This window comes from Pecten maximus, chromosome 1 (assembly GCF_902652985.1).
Source record: "Pecten maximus chromosome 1, xPecMax1.1, whole genome shotgun sequence".
NCBI lineage: Eukaryota > Metazoa > Mollusca > Bivalvia > Pectinida > Pectinidae > Pecten > Pecten maximus.
Window position 1 is genome coordinate 19,082,151 of NC_047015.1, and position 26,784 is coordinate 19,108,934.

Below are 26,784 nucleotides of genomic sequence, written 5' to 3' on the forward strand. Positions count from 1 at the left end.
AACCGAGACCTAATCTCACGGACTCCGCAAGCAATGATTACGTCATAATTTGTAATCAAAGAAACATCGACATCCCTACGTTATCCCAGAACACGGAGACATTACGATGGCTATTAGACGATAATGTTTACGGTATAGATAACATCAACACGACCTCCTAATTACACAAATCTTGTATAACGTCTACAGGATCAGTTATCATGCGGATACTGCAACCGTGTAATGCACGTGCGAGTAGACAAACATAATGTACCTGCGGTGTTCAGCGTAACGCAAGTGAACAGGTACACATGTATCCTCCCACTCAATATTCAAGGGTGAGACATTTGTTTGGCGCACGTGAGGAGAGGAGGGGTGAAAACATGACAGTATTAAAGATATGCAGTGATAGAAGGATTTGTTCGCCTCTATGATAAGTTACTGAAAGGTCGGTGACTACCTCAGCAGGAAGGGGCAAGGGGGTACTAATTACAGCAAAGAAGGGGGCCGTATGGGTAGGCCAGGGAGATCAAATGTGAAAAGTGGGGTGTGTAGCTAGGCTAGTGAAATAAAATGTAAAAGAAGGGGTTAGTAGGCCACGGAGATAAAATGTGAAAGGAGGCGTTGGTAGGTCAGTGAAATAAAATGTGAAAGGAGGGGTACGTAGTAGGCCAGGGAGATAAAATAGTGTTTGAGAAAAGGGAGATGATATAGGTCCGGGAGGTTAATATATTCAGAAGAGGAGGGTACCAACAGCTGGAGAAAAGGCATAATTGAAAGTAATTAGAGTCGTTTCAGTTTGAGGAAGACAATATAGTCAATTATTAAGTGAAATGTGTACCGATTTCAGCGGGGTGGGAGTATAACAATGGATATCGTCACTGTGGAGGGAGCAACAGAGAATGGTAACGTCAGTGGGGAGGGGATATAGAGAAGGGTAAAGTCAGTGGGGAGGGGATATAGAGAAGGGTAACGTCGGTGGGGAGGGGGATACATAGAAGGGTAACGTCTGTGGGGAGGGGATATAGAGAAGGGTAACGTCAGTGGGGAGGAGGATATAGAGAAGGGTAACGTCAGTGGGGAGGGGGATATAGAGAAGGGTAAAATCAGTGGGGAGGGGGATATAGAGAAGGGTAACGTCAGTGGGGAGGGGGATATAGAGAAGGTAAAATCAGTGGGGAGGGGGATATAGAGAAGGGTAAAATCAGTGGGGAGGGGGATATGGAGAAGGGCAACGTCAGTGGGGAGGGGGATATAGAGAAGGGCAACGTCAGTGGGGAGGTGGATATAGAGAAGTGTAACGTCAGTGGGGAGGGGATATAGAGAAGGGTAACGTCAGTGGGGAGGGGGTATAGAGAAGGTAAACGTCAGTGGGGAGGGGATATAGAGAAGGGTAACGTCAGTGGGGAGGGGGGTATAGAGAAGGTAACGTCAGTGGGGAGGGGATTAAGAAAAGGGTAACGTCAGTAGGGAGGGGATATAGAGAAGGTTAAAGTCAGTGGGGAGGGGGATATAGAGAAGGGTAACGTCAGCGGGGAGGGGATATAGTAGAGAGATGGACATTGTCAGTGGGGAGGGGGATATAGAGAAGGCAACGTCAGTGGGGAGGGGGATATAGAGAAGGGTAACGTCAGCGGGGAGGGGATATAGAGAATGGTAACGTCAGTGGGGAGGGGATATAGAGAAGGGTAACGTCTGTGGGGAGGGGATATAGAGAAGGGTAACATAAGCCGGGAGGGGGATACACAGAATGATGACGTCAGTGGGGAGGGTATACCGATGAGTGGTAAGTAGACATTCGTGTCTTGCACGCGCCTCCCTTCCTCACTAATTAGTACAACACTCGACAGTGTATGAGTCTCGACTGTACTTCCGCTCAACAATACGCTTGATATGTGAGGCATTTCCGTATACCATACAATCGAGGAATGCCGTCGGCTCTACGACAGCTCGTACGTAAAATATCGACAGACCACCGCGCCTCAAAGTAAACATCATCATCGTAATACCACAACCGACCTGTTCTCAATGTTTTACATGCTCAAGTTCAAGTTCAAATATTTTATTAAAGTGTCACACATCAGATTCACAATATAAATACAGAGTATAAAAAGAGTTAGTGTAAAAACCACTCTTAAAACTTAAAAGATTCATATCTACACGACATTTAAATCTGACGTCCATTCCACATTGGAATTATGAGACACTATGAGTATTAATATATATATTTTTTTTTTTTTAACAAAAAGATAAATCACAATCAATTACTATTTATATAGGATTTGTCTACGTCGACATACAATATTATAGCAGGTTTTGGCAGTAAAACGTAATAAACTAGAATCACTGAGGAGCGCTGACATTTTATCCGTATTATTCATAGAGTTAAAATTGTCAATAAAATATGCAGCCTGAGCTTGGGGCTCCTTACTTAAGTCAACATACACAGGACATTCGAATAAAACATGCTGCTCGCATTCAACTTGGTCTGTACAATTAAAACATATTCTCTCCTCAACTGGCAATCTCTCATAACGCCCTGTTTCTATACGTAACGGTGCTACACCACACCTAAACTTAGCGAGAGCACTTCTATGAGCTTTAGGCATTAAAACATGTACATATCTCTCAGGTTCATATCTATGTTTAAAAAGCTTGTAAAACCTCAACTTATTTCCACCTTGTCTCCCATTCTTACTTACATCTCTATTTACATCTAAATTCCAATCCTTTAAAAACTCATCCATTCCTCTCTGCTCACCGGTATATAAAAGTTCATTTGTATTAAAAGGGCCGATATCAAATATCGACAGATCTAATGATGCTTCAAATGCCAAGTGCCCCATCACTGTAGTGATTTACACGTCACTGGGATTAAGCGTCCCATCACTATAGTGATTTACAGGTCACTGGGATTTAGCGTCCCGTCACTATAGTGGTTTACACGTCACTGGGATTAAGCGTACTGCCATTATATTAATTTACTCGTTACTGGGATTAAGCGTCCCGTCACTATAATGATGTACACGTCACTGGGATTAAGCGTCCTGTCCCTATAGTGGTTTACACATCACAAGGGCCAAGCGTCCCGTCACTGTAGTGATTTACATGTCACTGGGATTAAGCGTCCCGTCACTGTAGTTATTTACACGTCACTGGGATGAAGCGTCCCGTTACTGTAGTGATTTACATGTCACTGGGATTAAACGTCCCATCACTATAGTGATTTACAGGTCACTGGGATGAAGCGTCCCGTTACTGTAGTGATTTACAGGTCACTGGGATTAAGCGTCCCGTCACTGTAGTGATTTACAGGTCACTGGGATTAAGCGTCCCGTCACTGTAGTGATTTATTCCTCACTGTCGTTAAGCGTTCCGTCAATTATAGTGGATTAAGCGTCCCGTCACTATGGTAATTTACACGTGACTGGGATATGCGTCTCATCACTATAGTGTTATAATCAGCACTATACGACCAGCATGACTAATATTAATGTATATTTTACAACATATTGTATGAATGCAGCGAATGGGTTACCGTACTATCGAGAGTTGGGGAAGCCCATCAGATCAGTGAAGCGCTAATTCTTACCGTCTGACGTCATTTCACTACCAGGTATCGTGTGCAAACCCGGGGGCCCCCTCGATCCGTACAACATATGCTATTTTTATTGACGATCCTCGATCAGTAGGGTGCATGGTCCAGACAGTCTGACCAGGAGTTTAGAAAGGACAGTGTCCAGGATGGCTCAACCGGAGATGATGACCATTCGCATAGTTCGGCCCGACACGAGTGTGTCCTGGGGCTTTCGGCTTCAGGGTGGGAGCGACTTCAGCACGCCACTTTCCCTACAGTCGGTACGTACAAAACCCGTCGTCTGCTTATACCAATCCATACACACACATTCCAACGTATTCATAACATACTACTCTTTCTTTTCAGCTTTCACGCTTAAGTAAGTTTTCACTTAATTTTATCCCTACAGGCCACTCGCTATTGAACAGTCAACAAACTCCGGCACTGTGCCTTCACCTAATACTCAATGTCCTTTACATTTTCATTTTGAAAAGTTAGTTTTACCTCGGTGTCGAGCAGGTAGCCTCTATATTTGGTGTGGTGTAAGACGAGACGGGGGCAAGGTTGTTGTTGTGTTCACTTTCATGTGTAATATTTCGGTCTGATAACGGAGGATCGAGGGGGTCAAAATAGAAAGTGTTTCTCTACACCGCGTCGTTATCGGGCCTTCAGCACTGACCTTACGGCCAGATTGATATTGCTCCGTTCTTTCACAGCAAGACCCTCTTGCATGTTTATAAACATTTCTGTTTCATCAAGGTCCTTTACGATTTTATAAGAACATTTCTGCTTATCCTATCTTCCAGCCATTCACACCAACCGGCCCCAGCTGTACTGGGCAGACAAATACTATATATTGTTCTGGTGCCCGCACTGTATACGATGATTAGTCTATAATTGACAGAACACGTTTGGATTCATCGCTAAAAATATGGTTTTGACGTGTAGTTAACGCTGTAGTTTTGATATCACTATGGTTAGAACGGTAGTTTGGGTATATGTGGTTAAAGCGTTAGAGTTTAGATATCTGTGATTAACGAGGAAGTTTGGATATCTGATTAATATACGGTAGTTTGGAAATCTGTGATTAACACGGTAGTTTGTGTATCTGTGATTAACACGGTAATTTGGGTATAATGTGATTAATACGGTAGTTTGGAAATCTGTGATTAACACGGTAGTTTGTGTATCTGTGATTAACACGGTAGTTTGGATATCTGTGATTAACACGGTAATTTGGGTATAATGTGATTAACACGGTAGTTTGGATATCTGTGATTAACACGGTAATTTGGGTATAATGTGATTAACACGGCAATTTTGATATCTGTGATTAACACGGTAATGTGGATATCTGTGATTAACACGGTAATTTGGATATCTGTGGTTGAGTGGTAATTTAAATATCTGCAGTTACATACTGTAAGACGTATAGTTTGAATATCGGTGTTAATCAGTAAATTGGCGATATCTTGTTAGAAGTTAGGATATCTGTGGAAAACGACGAAGTTTAGATATCTGTTTGATTTAAACATATCTTATTTGCAAATATACAAATGGGACCAGAAACAAGTTTAAAACTTATAATCCGTCTTCTCCCGTACAACATAAATGTTTAAATATACCTATGACCTGGATTACAACGCAGCTTAGATATCTGTAGATAACAACGCAGTTTAGATATATGTGGATAACAATGTAGTTAAGATATCTTTGGATAACAACGTATTTAGATATCTGGATAACAACGTAGTTTAGATATCTGGATAACAACACAGTTTAGATATCTGGATAACAACGTAGTTTAGATATCTGGATAACAACGTAGTTTATATATCTGGATAACAACGTAGTTTATATATCTGTGTATAACAACGTAGTTTAGATATCTGGATAACAACGTAGTTTAGATATCTGGATAACCACGTAGTTTAGATATCTGTGGATAACAATCAATGTAGTTTAGATATCTGTGGATAACAACGTAGTTTATATATCTGGATAACCACGTAGTTTAAATATCTGTGGATAACAACGTAGTTTAGATATCTGGATAACAACGTAGTTTAAATATCTGTGGATAACAACGCAGTTTAGATATCTGTGTATAACAATGTAGTTTAGATATCTGGATAACCACGTAGTTTAAATATCTGGATAACAACGTAGTTTAGATATCTGTGGATAACAACGTAGTTTAGATATCTGGATAACAACGTAGTTTAGATATCTGGATAACAACACAGTTTAGATATCTGGATAACAACGAAGTTTATATATCTGTGGATAACAACGTAGTTTAGATATCTGGATAACAACGTAGTTTAGATATCTGTGGATAACAATCAATGTAGTTTAGATATCTGTGGATAACAACGTAGTTTAGATATCTGGATAACAACACAGTTTAGATATCTGGATAACAACACAGTTTAGATATCTGGATAACAACGTAGTTTAGATATCTGGATAACAACGTAGTTTAGATATCTGGATAACAACGTAGTTTAGATATCTGTGGATAACAACGTAGTTTAGATATCTTGATAACAACGTAGTTTAGATATCTGGATAACAACGTAGTTTAGATATCTGTGGATAACAACGTAGTTTAGATATCTGTGGATAACAACGTAGTTTAGATATCTGGATAACAACGTAGTTTAGATATCTGGATAACAACGTAGTTTAAATATCTGTGGATAACAACGTAGTTTAGATATCTGTGGATAACAACGTAGTTTATATATCTGGATAACAACGTAGTTTAAAACTTGGATAACAACGCAGTTTAGATATATCTGATAACAACGTAGTTATAGATTGATTGGCTAACCGGTAGTTTATTATCTGATACGTAGTTTTTCTGTAACACGAGGTGGATATTTGTAGGTAAGACATGGTTTTTGATTTTTATAGTTAAAACAGTTAAGATATTTGTAGTTAACACAGTGTTTGGATATTTGTAGTTAACACAGTGTTTGGATATTTGTAGTTAACACAGTGTTTGGATATTTGTGGGGAACACAGTGTTGGATTATTGTAGTTAACACAGTGTTTGGATATTTGTAGTTAACACAGTGTTTGAATATTTGTAGTTAACACAGTGTTTGAATATTTGTAGTTAACACAGTGTTTGGATATTTGTAGTTAAGACAGTGTTTGGATATTTGTAGTTAAGACAGTGTTTGGATATTTGTAGTTAAGACAGTGTTTGGATATTTGTAGTTAACACAGTGTTTGGATATTTGTAGTTAACACGGTGTTTGGATATTTGTAGTTAACACGGTGTTTGGATATTTGTAGTTAAGACAGTGTTTGGATATTTGTAGTTAACACAGTGTTTGGATATTTGTAGTTAACACAGTGTTTGGATATTTGTAGTTAACACAGTGTTTGGATATTTGTAGTTAACACAGTGTTTGGATATTTGTAGTTAACACAGTGTTTGGATATTTGTAGTTAACACAGTGTTTGGATATTTGTAGTTAACACAGTGGATATCGAGACTTTGTAATTATTATAACAGAGTATCTGCCTTATAATTGCATACCTTCAAAACTACTCAGAATACCAGTCACAGTGAAGCAATTAGTATAACACAAGCGACTTAACCAGATAGATGTCAATATCATATTTGTTACGCACCATTTCCAATTATATAATTGTTAAAAAACGCAGTTAGGAAGCGTATAACTTGGAATGCGTCAGCGCCCTGTTAATACCGATACAGAACACCACATACTGTGAGGAGGCTGTTTCCTGGAGTGTAACTATAAACACATCATCACACGTATCTGGTGCAGAGTCGGATAAAGTGACACTGTAGATGTCCGTATCACATAGTAAATGTAACGTACCCTGTACTAAACTTACACGTTAACTACAGATATTTACACGTTACGTATTATAGAGTTATAGTTACACGTTATGTATTATAGAGTTATAGTTACAAGTTACGTATTATAGAGTTATAGTTACACGTTACGTATTATAGAGTTATAGTTACACGGTACGTATCATAGTTATAGTTACACGTTACGTATTATAGTTATAGTTACACGGTACGTATTATAGTTATAGTTACACGTTATGTATTATAGTTATAGTTACACGGTACGTATTATAGTTATAGTTACAAGTTACGTATTATAGTTATAGTTACACGGTACGTATTATAGAGTTATAGTTACACGGTACGTATTATAGTTATAGTTACAAGTTACGTATTATGGAGTTATAGTTACACGGTACGTATCATAGTTATAGTTAAACGTTACGTATTATAGTTATAGTTACACGGTACGTATTATAGAGCTATAGTTACACGTTACGTATTATAGTTATAGTTACACGTTATGTATTATAGTTATAGTTACACGTTACGTATTATAGAGTTATAGTTACACGTTATGTATTATAGTTATAGTTACACGTTATGTATTATAGAGTTATAGTTACACGTTACGTATTATAGTTATAGTTACACGGTACGTATTATAGTTATAGTTACACGTTACGTATTATAGAGTAATAGTTACACGTTACGAATAATAGAGTTATAGTTACACGGTACGTATTATAGTTATAGTTACACGTTACGTATTATAGAGTTATAGTTACACGTTACGTATTATAGAGTTATAGTTACACGTTACGTATTATAGAGTTATAGTTACAAGTTACGTATTATAGAGTTATAGTTACAAGTTACGTATTATAGAGTTATAGTTACACGTTACGTATTATAGTTATAGTTACACGGTACTTATTATAGAGTTATAGTTACACGTTACGTATTATAGAGTAATAGTTACACGTTACGTATTATAGAGTTATAGTTACACGTTACGTATTATAGAGTTATAGTTACACGGTACGTATTATAGAGTTATAGTTACACGTTACGTATTATAATTTAGTTACACGGTACGTATTATAGTTATAGTTACACGTTACGTATTATAGAGTAATAGTTTCAAGTTCCGTATTATAGAGTTATAGTTACACGGTACGTATCATAGTTATAGTTACACGTTACGTATTATAGAGTTATAGTTACACGTTACGTATTATAGAGTTATAGTTACACGGTACGTATTATAGTTACAGTTACACGTTACGTATTATAGAGTTATAGTTACACGGTACGTATCATAGTTATAGTTACACGTTATGTATTATAGTTATAGTTACACGGTACGTATTATAGAGTTATAGTTACACGGTACGTATCATAGTTATAGTTACACGTTACGTATTATAAAGTTATAGTTACACGTTACGTATTATAGAGTAATAGTTACACGGTACGTATTATAGTTATAGTTACACGGTACGTATTATAGAGTTATAGTTACACGGTACGTATTATAGTTATAGTTACACGTTACGTATTATAAAGTTATAGTTACACGGTACGTATTATAGTTATAGTTACACGGTACGTATTATAGTTATAGTTACACGGTACGTATTATAGAGTTATAGTTACACGGTACGTATTATAGTTATAGTTACACGGTACGTATTATAGAGTTATAGTTACACGGTACGTATTATAAAGTTATAGTTACACGGTACGTATTATAGTTATAGTTACACGGTACGTATTATAGTTATAGTTACACGTTACGTATTATAGTTATAGTTACAAGTTACGTATTATAGAGTTATAGTTACACGTTACGTATTATAGAGTTATAGTTACACGGTACGTATTATAGAGTTATAGTTACACGTTACGTATTATAGTTATAGTTACACGTTACGTATTATAGTTATAGTTACACGTTACGTATTATAGTTATAGTTACACGTTATGTATTAAACAGTATAAGCTAAATATTTTGATATTGTATAAATGTATATTACACGTTACGTATGATAGGGTATAAGCTACATGTTACGTATCATACAGTATAAGATACCTACATTTTACGTACATTTGTATGTATATAGTGTTGGATAGACGTTATGTATCGGACAATATAATATACACGTTACGTATCGGACAATATAAGATACCTACACGTTACGTATCTGACAGTATAAGACGTACACGTTACGTATCGTACAGTATAAGATACCTACACGTTACGTATCGGACAGTATAAGATACCTACACGTTACGTAGCGGACAGTATAAGATACATACACGTTACGTATCGTACAGTATAAGATACCTACACGTTACGTATCGTACAGTATAAGATACCTACACGTTACGTATCGTACAGTATAAGATACCTATACGTTACGTATCGTACAGTATAAGATACCTACACGTTACGTATCGTACAGTATAAGATACCTACACGTTACGTATCGTACAGTATAAGATACCTACACGTTACGTATCGTACAGTATAAGATACCTACACGTTACGTATCGTACAGTATAAGATACCTACACGTTACGTATCGTACAGTATAAGACGTACACGTTACGTATCGTACAGTATAAGATACCTACACGTTACGTATCGTACAGTATAAGATACCTACACGTTACGTATCGTACAGTATAAGATACCTACACGTTACGTATCGTACAGTATAAGATACCTACACGTTACGTATCGTACAGTATAAGACGTACACGTTACGTATCGTACAGTATAAGATACCTACACGTTACGTATCGGACATTATAAGATACCTACACGTTACGTATCGTACAGTATAAGACGTACACGTTACGTATCGTACAGTATAAGATACCTACACGTTACGTATCGGACAGTATAAGATACCTACACGTTACGTAGCGGACAGTATAAGATACATACACGTTACGTATCGTACAGTATAAGATACCTACACGTTACGTATCGTACATTATAAGATACCTACACGTTACGTAGCGGACAGTATAAGATACCTACTCGTTACGTATCGTACAGTATAAGATACCTACACGTTACGTATCGTACAGTATAAGATACCTACACGTTACGTATCGGACAGTATAAGATACCTACTCGTTACGTATCGTACAGTATAAGATACCTACACGTTACGTATCGTACAGTATAAGATGTACACGTTACGTATCGTACTGTATAAGATACCTACACGTTACGTATCGTACAGTATAAGATACCTACACGTTACGTATCGTACAGTATAAGATACCTATACGTTACGTATCGTACAGTATAAGACGTACACGTTACGTATCGTACAGTATAAGATACCTACACGTTACGTATCGTACAGTATAAGATACCTACACGTTACGTATCGTACAGTATAAGATGTACATGTTAAGTATCGTACAGTATAAGATGTACAAGTTACGTATCGTACAGTATAAGATACCTACACGTTACGTATCGTACAGTATAAGATACCTACACGTTACGTATCGGACAGTATAAGATGTACAAGTTACATATCGTACAGTATAAGATACATACACGTTACGTATCGTACAGTATAAGATGTACACGTTACGTATCGTACAGTATAAGATACCTACACGTTACGTATCGTACAGTATAAGATACCTACACGTTACGTATCGTACAGTATAAGATGTACATGTTAAGTATCGTACAGTATAAGATACCTACACGTTACGTATCGTACAGTATAAGATACCTACACGTTACGTATCGTACAGTATAAGATACCTATACGTTACGTATCGTACAGTATAAGACGTACACGTTACGTATCGTACAGTATAAGATGTACACGTTACGTATCGTACAGTATAAGATACCTACATGTTAAGTATCGTACAGTATAAGATACCTACACGTTACGTATCGTACAGTATAAGATGTACATGTTAAGTATCGTACAGTATAAGATACCTACACGTTACGTATCGTACAGTATAAGATACCTACACGTTACGTATCGTACAGTATAAGATACCTATACGTTACGTATCGTACAGTATAAGACGTACACGTTACGTATCGTACAGTATAAGATACCTACACGTTACGTATCGTACAGTATAAGATGTACACGTTACGTATCGTACAGTATAAGACGTACACGTTACGTATCGTACAGTATAAGATACCTACACGTTACGTATCGTACAGTATAAGATACCTATACGTTACGTATCGTACAGTATAAGACGTACACGTTACGTATCGTACAGTATAAGATACATACACGTTACGTATCGTACAGTATAAGATACCTACACGTTACGTATCGTACAGTATAAGATACATACACGTTACGTATCGTACAGTATAAGATACATACACGTTACGTATCGTACAGTATAAGATACCTACACGTTACGTATCGTACAGTATAAGATGTACATGTTAAGTATCGTACAGTATAAGATACCTACACGTTACGTATCGTACAGTATAAGATGTACACGTTACGTATCGTACAGTATAAGATACCTACACGTTACGTATCGGACAGTATAAGATACCTACACGTTACGTATCGTACAGTATAAGACACGTCTTTCTAAGCAGTAGAACTACACTACAGAAAACCAGAATGAGACATTGCTACGCAAGAGAAACAACCAAGTGATATAAAAAACACGGAACCCTCGAAATAGAGCACTACAAACGTGGTTTCATATGAAGTTCTCTGTGTTACTCCGTATCTTTCTGTAAAAACCAGTAGATATTGTGGTATAATACGGAGCGCTAACCTACATTGGCAGTTATTTGTTTGGGTCTGTTTAGAGGTTGCCAAGATCTGCTTGTAACATTTCAGAAGCCAGATGGATTTATTAATGTGGAAATGTATGATAGTTCTTCTCGCTGTAGATATAAATACGGATGATTTCAGAGCCTTTTCGCAGGCCAGAGATAAGTAATTGTGAGCAATGGCGTATGGATACAAAATGTACATGAAAAGTACTGTACGGTGTACAACAGATCACAACGACTTATGCAGGCGTCAGCGCGGGTAGCGTAAATCGTATAAAACATATTCGGAATCAAAGGGTTCTCTGTTCGATAGGCATGCCTCTGCACTGACAGTATATCCAACAAGATGCGGTCGAAATATCCACCGTCTCGGTTCTCTGTCCAGATGTTAGTCTTCGTACGCAAAATTGTATTTATTGGTCCTGCCCAGGCGAAATAACGCTTAACGCTTCCAACAACTTCCGGAGCTTGTGGGAGTCGAATCATACTTTATTGAGATACAGTATTTATATTTGAGTGTCTACAATATGATTTGTTCTCGGAGGGGTGGGGAGGGGTACATTTGAGTGTCTACAATATGATTTGGTCTCGGAGGGTCGGGGAGGGGTGCATTTGAGTGTCTACAATCTGATTTGGTCTCGGAGGGTCGGGGAGGGGTATATTTGAGTGTCTACAATCTGATTTGGTCTCGGAGAGTCGGGGAGGGGTATATTTGAGTGTCTACAATATGATTTGGTCTCGGAGGGGCGGGGAGGGAGTATATTTGAGTGTCTACAATCTGATTTGGTCTCGGAGGGTCGGGGAGGGGTATATTTGAGTGTCTACAATCTGATTCGGTCTCGGAGGGGCGGGGAGGGAGTATATTTGAGTGTCTACAATCTGATTTGGTCTCGGATGGGTGGGCAGGGGTACATTCATGAGTTTCTACAATTTAATTTGGTCTTGGACGGGCAGGGAGGTGTGCATTTGAGTGTCTACAATATGATTTGGTCTCGGAGGGGTGGGGAGGGGTGCATTTGAGTGTCTACAATATGACTTGGTCTCGGAGGGGTGGGGAGGGGTGCATTTGAGTGTCTACAATATGATTTGGTCTCTAAAGGGTGGGGAGGGGTGCATTTGAGTGTCTACAATATGATTTGGTCTCGGAGGGGTGGGGAGGGGTGCATTTGAGTGTCTACAATATGATTTGTTCTCGGAGGGGCGGGGAGGGGTACATTTGAGTGTCTACAATATGATTTGGTCTCGGAGGGTCGGGGAGGGGTATATTTGAGTGTCTACAATATGATTTGTTCTCGGAGGGGCGGGGATGGTGCATTTGAGTGTCTACAATATGATTTGGTCTCGGAGGGGTGGGGAGGGGTACATTTGAGTGTCTACAATATGATTTGGTCTCGGAGGGGTGGGGAGGGGTACATTTGAGTGTCTACAATATGATTGTTCTCGGAGGGGCGGAGAGGGGTACATTTGAGTGTCTACAATATGATTTGTTCTCGGAGGGGCGGGGAGGGGTACATTTGAGTGTCTACAATATGATTTGGTCTCGGAGGGGCGGGGAGGGGTACATTTGAGTGTCTACAATGTGATTTGGTCTCGGAGGGGCGGGGGAGGGGTATATCTAAGTGTCTGCAATTTGTGGTTTGGTCTCGTAAGGACTATTAGAGGTACATTTTTGTGTCTTTAATCTGTGATTTGAGTATCTGCAATATGTGATCTGGTCGCGAAGGGCCGGGAAGGGGTATATTTGAGTGTCTGAAATATTTGTGACATGTCTCTGATGGGTAGAAGTGATATCTGTAAACGGGTGTTGATCTCCGAAATAACCGGCTATAATGGCTGCAGGGCTCCCATATCTCGGACCAGAACACTTAATAAACAATCATTAATAAACTATAACGTTGCGTCTTTGGTAGGTAACGCCCGGCGGTGTGGCGGAGAGGAGCGGTCTGCGAGCAGGTGATGGTGTCATCTTCATCAACGATGTCAACACAGACACCCTCACTCACGATGACGCCAAATCTCAAATCATCCGATCTGGGAATGATATTTACATGACAGTTCAAAGGTCAGTAAAGTGCTCAAATCATCTGAGAAGGGAGGCTTGCAGAATGTATGACTATAATATACCATGGTTTTGTTTGTTATAATGTCCGTATAATACTATGGTTTTGTTTGTTATAATGTCCGTATAATACTATGGTTTTGTTTGTTATAATGTCCGTACATGTTAATACTATGGTTTTGTTTGTTATAATGTCCGTAATACTATGGTTTTGTTTGTTATAATGTCCGTATATGTTAATACTATGGTTTTGTTTGTTATAATGTCCGTATATGTTAATACTATGATTTTGTTTGTTATAATGTCCGTACATGTTAATACCATGGTTTTGTTTGTTATAACGTCCGTACATGTTAATACTATGGTTTTGTTTGTTATAATGTCCGTACATGTTAATACTATGGTTTTGTTTGTTATAATGTCCGTAATACTATGGTTTTGTTTGTTATAATGTCCGTATATGTTAATACTATGGTTTTGTTTGTTATAATGTCCGTAATACTATGGTTTTGTTTGTTATAATGTCCGTAATACTATGGTTTTGTTTGTTATAATGTCCGTATATGTTAATACTATGGTTTTGTTTGTTATAACGTCCGTACATGTTAATACTATGGTTTTGTTTGTTATAATGTCCGTACATGTTAATACTATGGTTTTGTTTGTTATAATGTCCGTACATGTTAATTCCATGGTTTGTTTGTTATAATGTCCGTATAATACCATGTATTTTTTTTGTTATAATGTCCGTATAATACCATGGTTTTGTTTGTTATAATGTCCGTATAATACTATGGTTTTGTTTGTTATAATGTCCGTATATGTTAATACTATGGTTTTGTTTGTTATAATGTCCGTATAACACCATGGTTTTGTTTGTTATAATGTCCGTATAATACTATGGTTTTGTTTGTTATAATGTCCGTATAATACTATGGTTTTGTTTGTTATAATGTCCGTATATGTTAATACTATGGTTTTGTTTGTTATAATGTCCGTATAATACTATGGTTTTGTTTGTTATAATGTCCGTACATGTTAATACTATGGTTTGTTTGTTATAATGTCCGTACATGTTAATACTATGGTTTGTTTGTTATAATGTCCGTACATGTCAATACTATAGTTTTGTTTGTTATAATGTCCGTACATGTTAATACTATAATGGTTTTGTTACATAGTTCTTCGCCGTCGATGCCTTGTCTGGATGAAAGCGTTGATTTGACTTGATCTCATTGACTTACCATGTAATATGGTCCTAGATCATCTATACTTTTTCTGATCAATGTCCTTAGTAATGGTACCTTTCTTCCCTTCCAACTCAAACATACAAAAATGGAAACGTAATTCACAATTTCTGATTCTTATCCTTCTTATACAATCTCTTGTTCCGGTCATAACTTTTCAGCCATTAAAGATGAATTGCACTAAACATAAGCCATGGTAACCTTGATAAAGGTGAAGGTCAAACATCTGCAATGGTATTCTTGTCAGGCAACATTTGTGATGTAACAACTAACCTTCATAGCCCAGAGATGGTGTGAAATTAATTCAAGTGAACTTGACATCAAGGTCAAAAATCAATTTAACTTCAAAATTTTCTATGTAATATTGTCGACAATAGTTTTTAGCTGTCACCGATATCTGTATTAGATACACCAAGTGTGCATCACACTGCCATTAGGTCGGTCTGGTAATCATCTCAAAGGTCAAATAAGTACAAAGGTATCAACATGTTATTCCCAACAATAATACAACCATTTAAGTTGTCATGTTTGTAGTCACTCAAGGTGTAGTTCATTTCACTACGATGTTGTTACTGAATGTCGCTGCTTCTAAAATAATAATTATAACAAATGTTTATTCTGATGAATATTTTGTTATGAAATTATGTGTATGACATATTGACTAGTTGCTTGACTAAAAGTCAAGGTCACAAAGTCAATATGATTTTGCTGTTACATACTTTGTAATGATACAAAGCAAAGTTGACCATAATCATATTAGGAATTGTCTGATCAAAGGTCAATGCCAATTGGATCCAAGGCAATGTGAAATTATGGTTCTTTTAGCTCCTAAATATTCTTATTTAACGCTTTATATTAATCAAATTCAGATAAAAATTCCATTGACAAAAAGGGTCAAAGTTAAAGGGCATATATTGAGTAGTTTTCTGGTTAATATTTTGTTATGACTATGTTTGAAAAAGAAAGATCAAAATGAAATGAAACAGTAAATGAATGATGAAATGACTGTCAGCTTTCTATCCCTAACTAGTAAATGAATCATAATTGATTTTAATTAAAGATGAGTCACATGGCTATAACTCAAGGTTATGTGTCAAATATCAGGGTCAATTGGCTTATATCTCTTTAACTGCTAGATATTTCATGATCAACAAAAATGTGTTTTTCACTATTTGTAGGAAACATGTTTTTTGTACAAAACAATGTTTTCAAGTTTTCACTTGTATGATATGGAATTGTAGATATGAATTATTTGATTGTATTTCCTTCACACATCTATCAACAATTACAATGCACAGAACGTATGACATGAAATTCAGTTGAATTAAGATTGGTGAACTCCTATATTTTGGGTGGTTTTTTTTTTACAGAGGGGCTGTGTCTGTTTGGGCTCCGAAAGTGACACCCATGTCTCAACTGCGTCCCCAGGAATTAAGGACCATCAAGACATCAACAGGGGATGAAGTGCAGACTGTCCAAAAGACATCCCTGGCTCGGTCACACCAGCCTGTAAGTAGGCAAGGGCAGTGTGACCAGTCTGTATGTAGACAAGGACAGTGTGACCGGTCTGTATGTAGACAAGGACAGTGTTGGTGGGGAGTGTGACCAGTCTGTATGTAGACAAGGGCAGTGTGACCAGTATGTATGTAGACAAGGGCAGTGTGACTGGTCTGTATGTAGACAAGGACAGTGTTGGTGGGGAGTGTGACCAGTCTGTATGTAGACAAGGGCAGTGTGACTGGTCTGTATGTAGACAAGGACAGTGTGACCAGTCTGTATGTAGACAAGGGCAGTGTGACCAGTCTGTATGTAGACAAGGACAGTGTGACCAGTCTGTATGTAGACAAGGGCTGAGTGTGACCAGTCTGTATGTAGACAAGGGCTGAGTGTGACCAGTCTGTATGTAGACAAGGACAGTGTGACCAGTCTGTATGTAGACAAGGGCAGTATGACCAGTCTGTATGTAGACAAGGACAGTGTGACCAGTCTGTATGTAGACAAGGGCAGTGTGACCAGTCTGTATGTAGACAAGGACAGTGTGACCAGTCTGTATGTAGACAAGGGCAGTATGACCAGTCTGTATGTAGACAAGGACAGTGTGACTGGTCTGTATGTAGACAAGGGCAGTGTGACCAGTCTGTATGTAGACAAGGACAGTGTGACCAGTCTGTATGTAGACAAGGGCTGAGTGTGACCAGTCTGTATGTAGACAAGGACAGTGTGACCAGTCTGTATGTAGACAATGACAGTATGACCAGTCTGTATGTAGACAAGGGCTGAGTGTGACCAGTCTGTATGTAGACAAGGGCTGAGTGTGACCAGTCTGTATGTAGACGAGGACAGTGTGACCAGTCTGTATGTAGACAAGGACAGTGTGACCAGTCTGTATGTAGACAAGGGCAGCGTGACCAGTCTGTATGTAGACAAGGGCAGTGTGACTGGTCTGTATGTAGACAAGGGCAGTGTGACCAGTCTGTATGTAGACAAGGACAGTGTGACCAGTCTGTATGTAGACAAGGGCTGAGTGTGACCAGTCTGTATGTAGACAAGGACAGTGTGACCAGTCTGTATGTAGACAAGGACAGTGTGACCAGTCTGTATGTAGACAAGGGCTGAGTGTGACCAGTCTGTATGTAGACAAGGACAGTGTGACCAGTCTGTATGTAGACAAGGGCAGTGTGACTGGTCTGTTGTAGACAAGGACAGTGTTGGTCGGGAGTGTGACCAGTCTGTATGTAGACAAGGGTAGTGTGACTAGTCTGTATGTAGACAAGGGTAGTGTGACCAGTCTGTATGTAGACAAGGGTAGTGTGACCAGTCTGTATGTAGACAAGGGTAGTGTGACTAGTCTGTATGTAGACAAGGGTAGTGTGACCAGTCTGTATGTAGACAAGGACAGTGTTGGTGGGGATTTAGATAAGTGTGTTTTGAGTTTATGATTCCAGTAATTAAGGTATAATAACAATCATATTTGTATTGATACCCTGTATTACTATTGAATTGTAGGACCCTCTACACATAGGAAGTGGTTATAACAGGACACCCCGCTCCTTTACTCAGGCTCCCCAGTCACCAAAAAAACCTGTTCCCAACGTTGTTCATTGTCAGTTTAACACTCCAATCGGCCTGTACTCTGCTGATAACCTGGCAAACACATACAAGATGCAGACGGCTGGCATAGAGAAAGAAATGGAAAAGTATGTGCTTTACAAACATGACACTCTTTACCCTAGTGAGCATCTTATGATTCTTGTGTAACATACTGTGTACTTATCCAATAACAGGAAAATGATCTCTGATAACATATTTAGCTCATCTACCCAGAGGTTAATGTATACTGTAACATCTTCTTGATGACCAAAAGGCCTAGAATCATAACACATGGCTAGGATCATGATATAGGGCTAGGATCATGATATAGGGCTAGGATAGGGCTAGGATCATGATATAGGGCTAGGATCATGATATAGGGCTAGAATCATGATATAGAAAATGCTTTCACTAATAACTAGAATCATGATATAGGGTTAGGATCATGATATAGGGTTAGGATCATGATATAGGGCTAGGATCATGATATATAGAGGGCTAGAATCATGATATAGGGCTAGGATCATGATATATAGAGGGCTAGAATCATGATATATAGAGGGCTAGGATCATGATATAGGGCTAGGATCATGATATAGGGCTAGAATCATGATATAGTGCTAGGATCATGATATAGGGCTTGGATCATGATATAGGGCTAGGATCATGATATATAAAGGGCTAGAATCATGATATAGGGCTAGGATCATGATATAGGGCTAGAATCATGATATGGGGCTAGAATCATGATATAGGGCTAGGATCATGATATAGGGCTAGGATCATGATATAGGGCTAGAATCATGATATAGGGCTAGGATCATGATATAGGGCTAGAATCATGATATAGGGCTAGGATCATGATATAGGGCTAGGATTATGATATATAGAGGGCTAGAATCATGATATAGGGCTAGAATCACGATATATAGAGGGCTAGAATCATGATATAGGGCTAGGATCATGATATAGGGCTAGGATTATGATATAGTGCTAGGATCATGATATAGGGCTAGGATTATGATATACTGGGCTAGGATCATGATATAGGGCTAGGATCATGATATAGGGCTAGAAACATGATATAGGGCTAGGATCATGATATAGGGCTAGGATCATGATATAGGGCTAGGATCATGATATAGTGCTAGGATCATGATATAGAGCTAGAATCATGATATAGTGCTAGGATCATGATATAGGGCTAGAAACATGATATAGGGCTAGGATCATGATATAGGGCTAGGATCATGATATAGGGCTAGGATCATGATATAGTGCTAGGATCATGATATATAGAGGGCTAGGATCATGATATAGGGCTAGGATCATGATATAGGGCTAGGATCATGATATAGGGCTAGAATCATGATATAGGGCTAGAATCATGATCATGATATAGGGCTAGGATCATGATAGAGGGCTAGGATCATGATATAGGGCAAGAAACATGATATAGGGCTAGGATCATGATATATAGAGGGCTAGGATCATGATATAGGGCTAGAATCATGATCATGATATAGGGCTAGGATCATGATAGAGGGCTAGGATCATGATATAGGGCTAGGATCATGATATAGTGCTAGGATCATGATATAGAGCTAGAATCATGATATAGTGCTAGGATCATGATATAGGGCTAGAAACATGATATAGGGCTAGGATCATGATATAGGGCTAGGATCATGATATAGGGCTAGGATCATGATATAGTGCTAGGATCATGATATATAGAGGGCTAGGATCATGATATAGGGCTAGGATCATGATATAGGGCTAGGATCATGATATAGGGCTAGAATCATGATATAGGGCTAGAATCATGATCATGATATAGGGCTAGGATCATGATAGAGGGCTAGGATCATGATATAGGGCAAGAAACATGATATAGGGCTAGGATCATGATATATAGAGGGCTAGGATCATGATATAGGGCTAGAATCATGATCATGATATAGGGCTAGGATCATGATAGAGGGCTAGGATCATGATATAGGGCAAGAAACATGATATAGGGCTAGGATCATGATATATAGAGGGCTAGGATCATGATATATAGAGGGCTAGGATCATGATATATAGAGGGCTAGGATCATGATATATAGAGGGCTAGGATCATGATATAGGGCTAGAATCATGATATAGGGCTAGAATCATGATATAGGCCTAGAATCATGATATAGGGCTAGAATCATGATATAGGGCTAGGATCATGATATGGAATTATAGTATAGGCCTAGAGTCATGAGATAGGCCTAGAATCATGTTATGGGATGAATTTCAACAGCAAGTTTGTGAAAGAAGCCACCTTGTTCTATATCCAATGTCACATGGATCAACTTTTGTTAAAACAGTGGGAAAAGGCCAAAATCATGCTATTTGGTTGGTAAAATTCTGTGATGAAACAAATTAACGTTTGTGTAAAGAAATGAATTTTACTTACTTTCAAGACCACAATATCTTCTCATCATTAGCAACAAAGGAGCTAAAACATTACATTGAGCACCTTCATTTTCAGCCTGGATGTAGAGGATGCACCTGTTGGAACTCGTATGACTGGAACCTACCACAGACTGGACTCGCAAGGTGATGAGAGTAGCACAAAGGAAGGGCATGATTTGGAGGATGTGACCTCGCCTGACCTCCCACCTGTCACCTCACCTGACCTGCCTGACCACCTACCTTCTGACCACCCTACTAATACTGATCAGAGTATGTTTGTGGTTTAACACTAACATGTTTTACTGACAACACCTGTTTTTGGTGAATGTACGTACCTTGTCCAGGTATACAGGTAAGGCATGCTCACATGAATATCATCTCCGCCTTCTGTTGGACGTGAAATTAGGGTCCAGTACCTATAAATATTACTTGCATTGATTGATTCAGAACAGAATGAAGAAATGCTAAGACATCATTCAGAAAATAAAACAATTCCACATTATCCACTCGACAAATTACACATTATCCACTCGACAACAACTTAGTAAGTCAAGCTCTTCTCCTGTGTTCATTTATAATCAAAATTTATGACTCAGCTTTGTAGATAGACATAATTTTATTTGATATAAGAGAGTTGTGATGTTGATTAGGATATCAACAACAGTACAATATGTGTATGATGTATTAAAGCATTATACATTCAGACGTATCAGAGGTTTATAGCGCCTTTTATTTTCTTTCAATTATGACAAAAAAAGTGAAACCATATCAAATGAGTGAAAAATTGCCCACAAGATATTATTTTTAGGTTTGTTTTGAATTTTTTTGTTTCTGTAATCCAAGACAACAGTTTTTAAATTAATGGTGTTAGGTAACATGTTTGTTTATGACAAAATGGAAAGTGCAATTCTGATGTGTTCCTCCCTAAACTTCCTGTCATAACATCAAATCCTCAACCCTATTACCTAGTACTTGATTTTGAAAGTAACTTATGTATTTTGTTTCAATATGGCCCAGTCTCGGTTAATAATCGTCTATATTTAATTAATTCTATTATACAGACATATGACTTACTTTTTAATGCTCATTGTAAGTTTATTTCCATTAATTAAAATATTTCCATCAGTATTTGTTGGTTGTGCAACTATCTAACAATAGTTTTTTTTGCATGTTGTTCCACTAATAGAGTTGGGGAATGTTTCTACACCTATTGAAAATTTGGAAATTATGTTCCACTAATTGGAGAATATTTCTCCAATAACAGAGTTGGAGAACTCCACTAAAAGGGTTGGGGAATGTTGTTTCACTAATAGAGTGGGGTGAAATGTTGTTTCACTAATAGAGTGGGGTGAAATGTTGTTCCACTAATGAAGTTGGGGAATGTTTCTCCACTAAAAGAGTTAGAGAATGTTTCTCCACTAATAGAGTTGGAGAATGTTTCTCCACTAATAGATTTGGATACAGTATGTCACTAAGTGGCCATCTACATTGACTAATGACAATTGTATTGGTCTCTCACTCATGGTTCATACAGATAAGAAAAGTGTTTAAATTTCAGCCCAATTGCCTGGAAAAGTCTTGGAATTGGTTGACTGACCATCTGTAGGAACCATGTCACTGCTGCTTACTTTTAATTATGGCAACTTATTAATGATTTGCTGAGCAAGATGATATCATATGCAAAATTGTGTATTAGTGTTGCTATGTACGTGCCAAATACACAGGTGGAAGGCGTCACAATACATTATGTTGATTTAACAGAATTCTCTATATTTATCATCATTGAGGTGATTTAAACACATTAAAACAATTTACCAATATGTATAAACAGTACGAATCTACTAGTTAAATCAAGTACAGACAATTTTATGAAATTACATGACAAATTGAACCTCTTGGAGGTTAGACATCAAACTAACATGTCATAAGTTGCCCTCCAATCCTTTGTTCTCTGGTATCGTGGTAAACACAATATGGTTTTCCTGTTAATTACTTCTGGCAGATTTTGATATACATTATTCAATGTCCAGACGACAACCAGCCAAGTGGATTCAAGTCGGTCCGAGCTCCTGATCCGCAGACGGTCAGTCAGCAGCGCCCACAGCAGCAGAGCATGCATTGTGGGGAATGTGGGAACATGGTGATGTGAGTATCTATGATCATTTACACCGTGGGGAATGTGGGAACATGGTGATGTGAGTACCTATGATCATTTACACTGTGGGGAATGTGGGAACATGGTGATGTGAGTATCTATGATCATTTACACTGTGGGGAATGTGGGAACATGGTGATGTGAGTACCTATGATCATTTACACCATGGGAACATGGTGATGTGAGTACCTATGATCATTTACACCATGGGAACATGGTGATGTGAGTATCTATGATCATTTACACTGTGGGGAATGTGGGAACATGGTGATGTGAGTACCTATGATCATTTACACCATGGGAACATGGTGATGCGAGTATCTATGATCATTTACACTGTGGGGAATGTGGGAACATGGTGATGTGAGTATCTATGATCATTTACACTGTGGGGAATGTGGGAACATGGTGATGTGAGTACCTATGATCATTTACACTGTGGGGAATGTGGGAACATGGTGATGTGAGTATCTATGATCATTTACACTGTGGGGAATGTGGGAACATGGTAATGTGAGTACCTATGATCATTTACACTGTGGGGAATGTGGGAACATGGTGATGTGAGTATCTATGATCATTTACACTGTGGGGAATGTGGGAACATGGTGATGTGAGTACCTATGATCATTTACACCGTGGGGAATGTGGGAACATGGTGATGTGAGTATCTATGATCATTTACACTGTGGGGAATGTGGGAACATGGTGATGTGAGTACCTATGATCATTTACACCGTGGGGAATGTGGGAACATGGTGATGTGAGTACCTATGATCATTTACACCGTGGGGAATGTGGGAACATGGTGATGTGAGTACCTATGATCATTTACACCGTGGGGAATGTGGGAACATGGTAATGTGAGTATCTATGATCATTTACACCATGGGAACATGGTGATGTGAGTATCTATGATCATTTACACCGTGGGGAATGTGGGAACATGGTAATGTGAGTACCTATGATCATTTACACTGTGGGGAATGTGGGAACATGGTGATGTGAGTATCTATGATCATTTACACCGTGGGGAATGTGGGAACATGGTGATGTGAGTACCTATGATCATTTATACTATTTGAGGGACTGTTTCTTTCATGTCCTTTTACTTGTATACATATATTGTTAAAGAGAACCGGACACACCAACTACAGACCAATCTCAGTGAGGTGTCCTTTAAAACTGTAATGAATAGGTCACGATCACTTTTTATGCATTGAACCATCCACTGTATATTTATTTCATCTTGAACCTTTTCACTTGTGTTTACAGGGGAGTGTTTGTGAAGGTGCGAGGTGTACCCTATCATGCACAGTGTTTTAAGTGTGTGAGGTGTGGAATTAATCTCAAACAGAAAGGTAAGCAACAGTTTGTCATTAAAGACATCATGTTTCCATGAGTTATTTATTGGTCAACTTATCTTTGATTCAGAGTTTTAAGTCATGTACTGTATTTATTGTAGGTAATGTCAGTGTAGATAATTGTACTGTCTGTTGATAGGTTACTTTGTGATCGAGGACAAGCTCTACTGTGAAATCCATGCCAAGCAGGTCGCCCAGCCACCAGACCCCAACATGAAGGCTGTCCCTGTTTATAGGTAAAGTTTTAGCATATGATTTCAGCCATATCATATATTGACATTGTTCTGAAGAATGGAATTTCAAGTTAAAAATTATAACGAAAGAAAATTACTTAAATTTTAAGGAGGATCAGACAGGTGTGTAATAAGATAGTGATGATTGTAGATGTATTTCTGATAAATACTCAATATGTGGATGCCAATAAACTCTTTCTGTGTATAGGTAACCGTCAAACCTCCAAAGAATTTGTGTGACGTCATCCCGAGGGCTGTGGCAGATTAGGAATTGTTGTACCTGTGCCTACCCATTTGAAACTGTAGACCTGAAACATTGGTCATCTGGACAGTGGTAGCCTACTAGACAGTGTGACTGCTGTAGGAGTATCAGAATTCCACCCAGTATCCCAGCATTTCCGTTGTCCCCTCGCTGACCCCGTGTGTTCCCCTCCCCCTACCTGATGCTATGACTTGGCATACAACTTTGAGAAATTAGCTGGGGACAAACTTAAGAACCAGAATCCAACATTGAACTAGGAACATCTCCCATTGATGCAACCTCCTTGCTAGCCAGGTTGATGTTAATAACCTGACTGACGAAGACTGTACAACACTATGAGGCGTGATAAGGTTCCAGGTGATAATGTCTACTGTTCCTAGTCAGTGTCTAGTATTTAATGTTGTGCTCGTGTAGATTACTTATTTTTGAATTGTTGATATTATATATCATTTTATTTTGAAGAAATTGATATTTTATTACTATTATTATTATTATATATATATATATATATAAATTGTACAAGTTGAATACAATGTATTATTAATATTTTTATAACAAAAACATAGAAATAATGGCTATTACAGGGCTTAACAGGCAAGGATGAAGGGGCTTTAATGGAACGGGATCCAACTGACCAGCATAGTTTAGTGGATATTACAGGGTTCTACAGATCAGGGTAATTGATATTACGTAATTAACATTACAGGGCTCTACAGATCAGGTTAATTGATATCCGGTAATATTACAGGGCTCTGCATATCGGGGTAATTCAAAGGATATTACAGTACGACAGGGTAATTTATAACTGATATGATATTACTGGGCTCTATAGATCAGGGTAATTTATAACTGATATGATATGACAGGGCTCTATAGATCAGGGTAATTTATAACTGATATGATATGACAGGGCTCTACAGATCAGGGTAATTTTTAACTGATATGATAATACTGGGCTCTATAGATCGGGGTAATTTATAACTAATATGATATTACTGGGCTCTATAGATCAGGGTAATTTATAACTGATATGATAATACTGGGCTCTATAGATCAGGGTAATTTATAACTGATATGATAATACTGGGCTCTATAGATCAGGGTAATTTATAACCAATATGATATTACTGGGCTCTATAGATCAGGGTAATTTATAACTGATATGATAATACTGGGCTCTATAGATCAGGGTAATTTATAACTGATATGATATGACAGGGCTCTACAGATCAGGGTAATTTTTAACTGATATGATAATACTGGGCTCTATAGATCCGGGTAATTTATAACTGATATGATAATACTGGGCTCTATAGATCAAGGTAATTTATAACTGATATGATAATACTGGGCTGAAGAGTTGCATGTTCTGTATTTTATACTAGGAAGATGATCTTCAAAATATTGATCTGAATTCAATCTGTAAGAGTCATTTTTTCACTTGTTTTAAATCACTGCCAAATAAGAGAAAACTTTTACATGTATGAGGCATTCTGACAATTTGCTTCTGCTTATGTATATATACTACTGTATATCGCATCAGATACACTAAATGTCCTATATTTATAATAAATATAATATATATATTATTATGTATTTTCAGCATGCTGCTTTTGCAATTCATATGCTTTGTTTTCTTCTTTTTTTTGGATATAGTATTGTTGATTAAACATTAATAAAATGTACTTGGTTTGTTTTTATTTTTTACATACTGTAAAT

General features: G+C 37.9%; 1 protein-coding gene across 4 annotated transcripts; it reads left to right on the plus strand.

Moving 5' to 3' along the window:
* The first annotated feature begins 3,593 nt into the window (after positions 1-3,593).
* LOC117327038 (PDZ and LIM domain protein 1-like) lies at positions 3,594-26,500 on the plus strand. 4 transcript variants are annotated; one of them, XR_004532566.1, is made up of 10 exons: positions 3,594-3,837; positions 14,118-14,269; positions 16,884-17,022; positions 18,520-18,710; positions 21,128-21,321; positions 23,082-23,196; positions 24,482-24,567; positions 24,710-24,806; positions 25,012-25,786; positions 25,859-26,500. XR_004532566.1 is itself a non-coding variant. In XM_033883864.1 (9 exons), the coding sequence occupies exons 1-9, from the start codon at positions 3,724-3,726 to the stop codon at positions 25,013-25,015; spliced, it is 1,092 nt and encodes a 363-aa protein (XP_033739755.1). In that variant the 5' UTR covers positions 3,594-3,723; the 3' UTR covers positions 25,016-26,500. The 4 variants fall into 4 exon arrangements, 3 of the variants coding, with proteins under 3 accessions (XP_033739755.1, XP_033739767.1, XP_033739775.1); XM_033883864.1 differs by having other exon boundaries at positions 25,012-26,500; XM_033883876.1 differs by having other exon boundaries at positions 3,596-3,837; positions 21,128-21,195; positions 25,012-26,500.
* Positions 26,501-26,784: the final 284 nt, after the last annotated feature.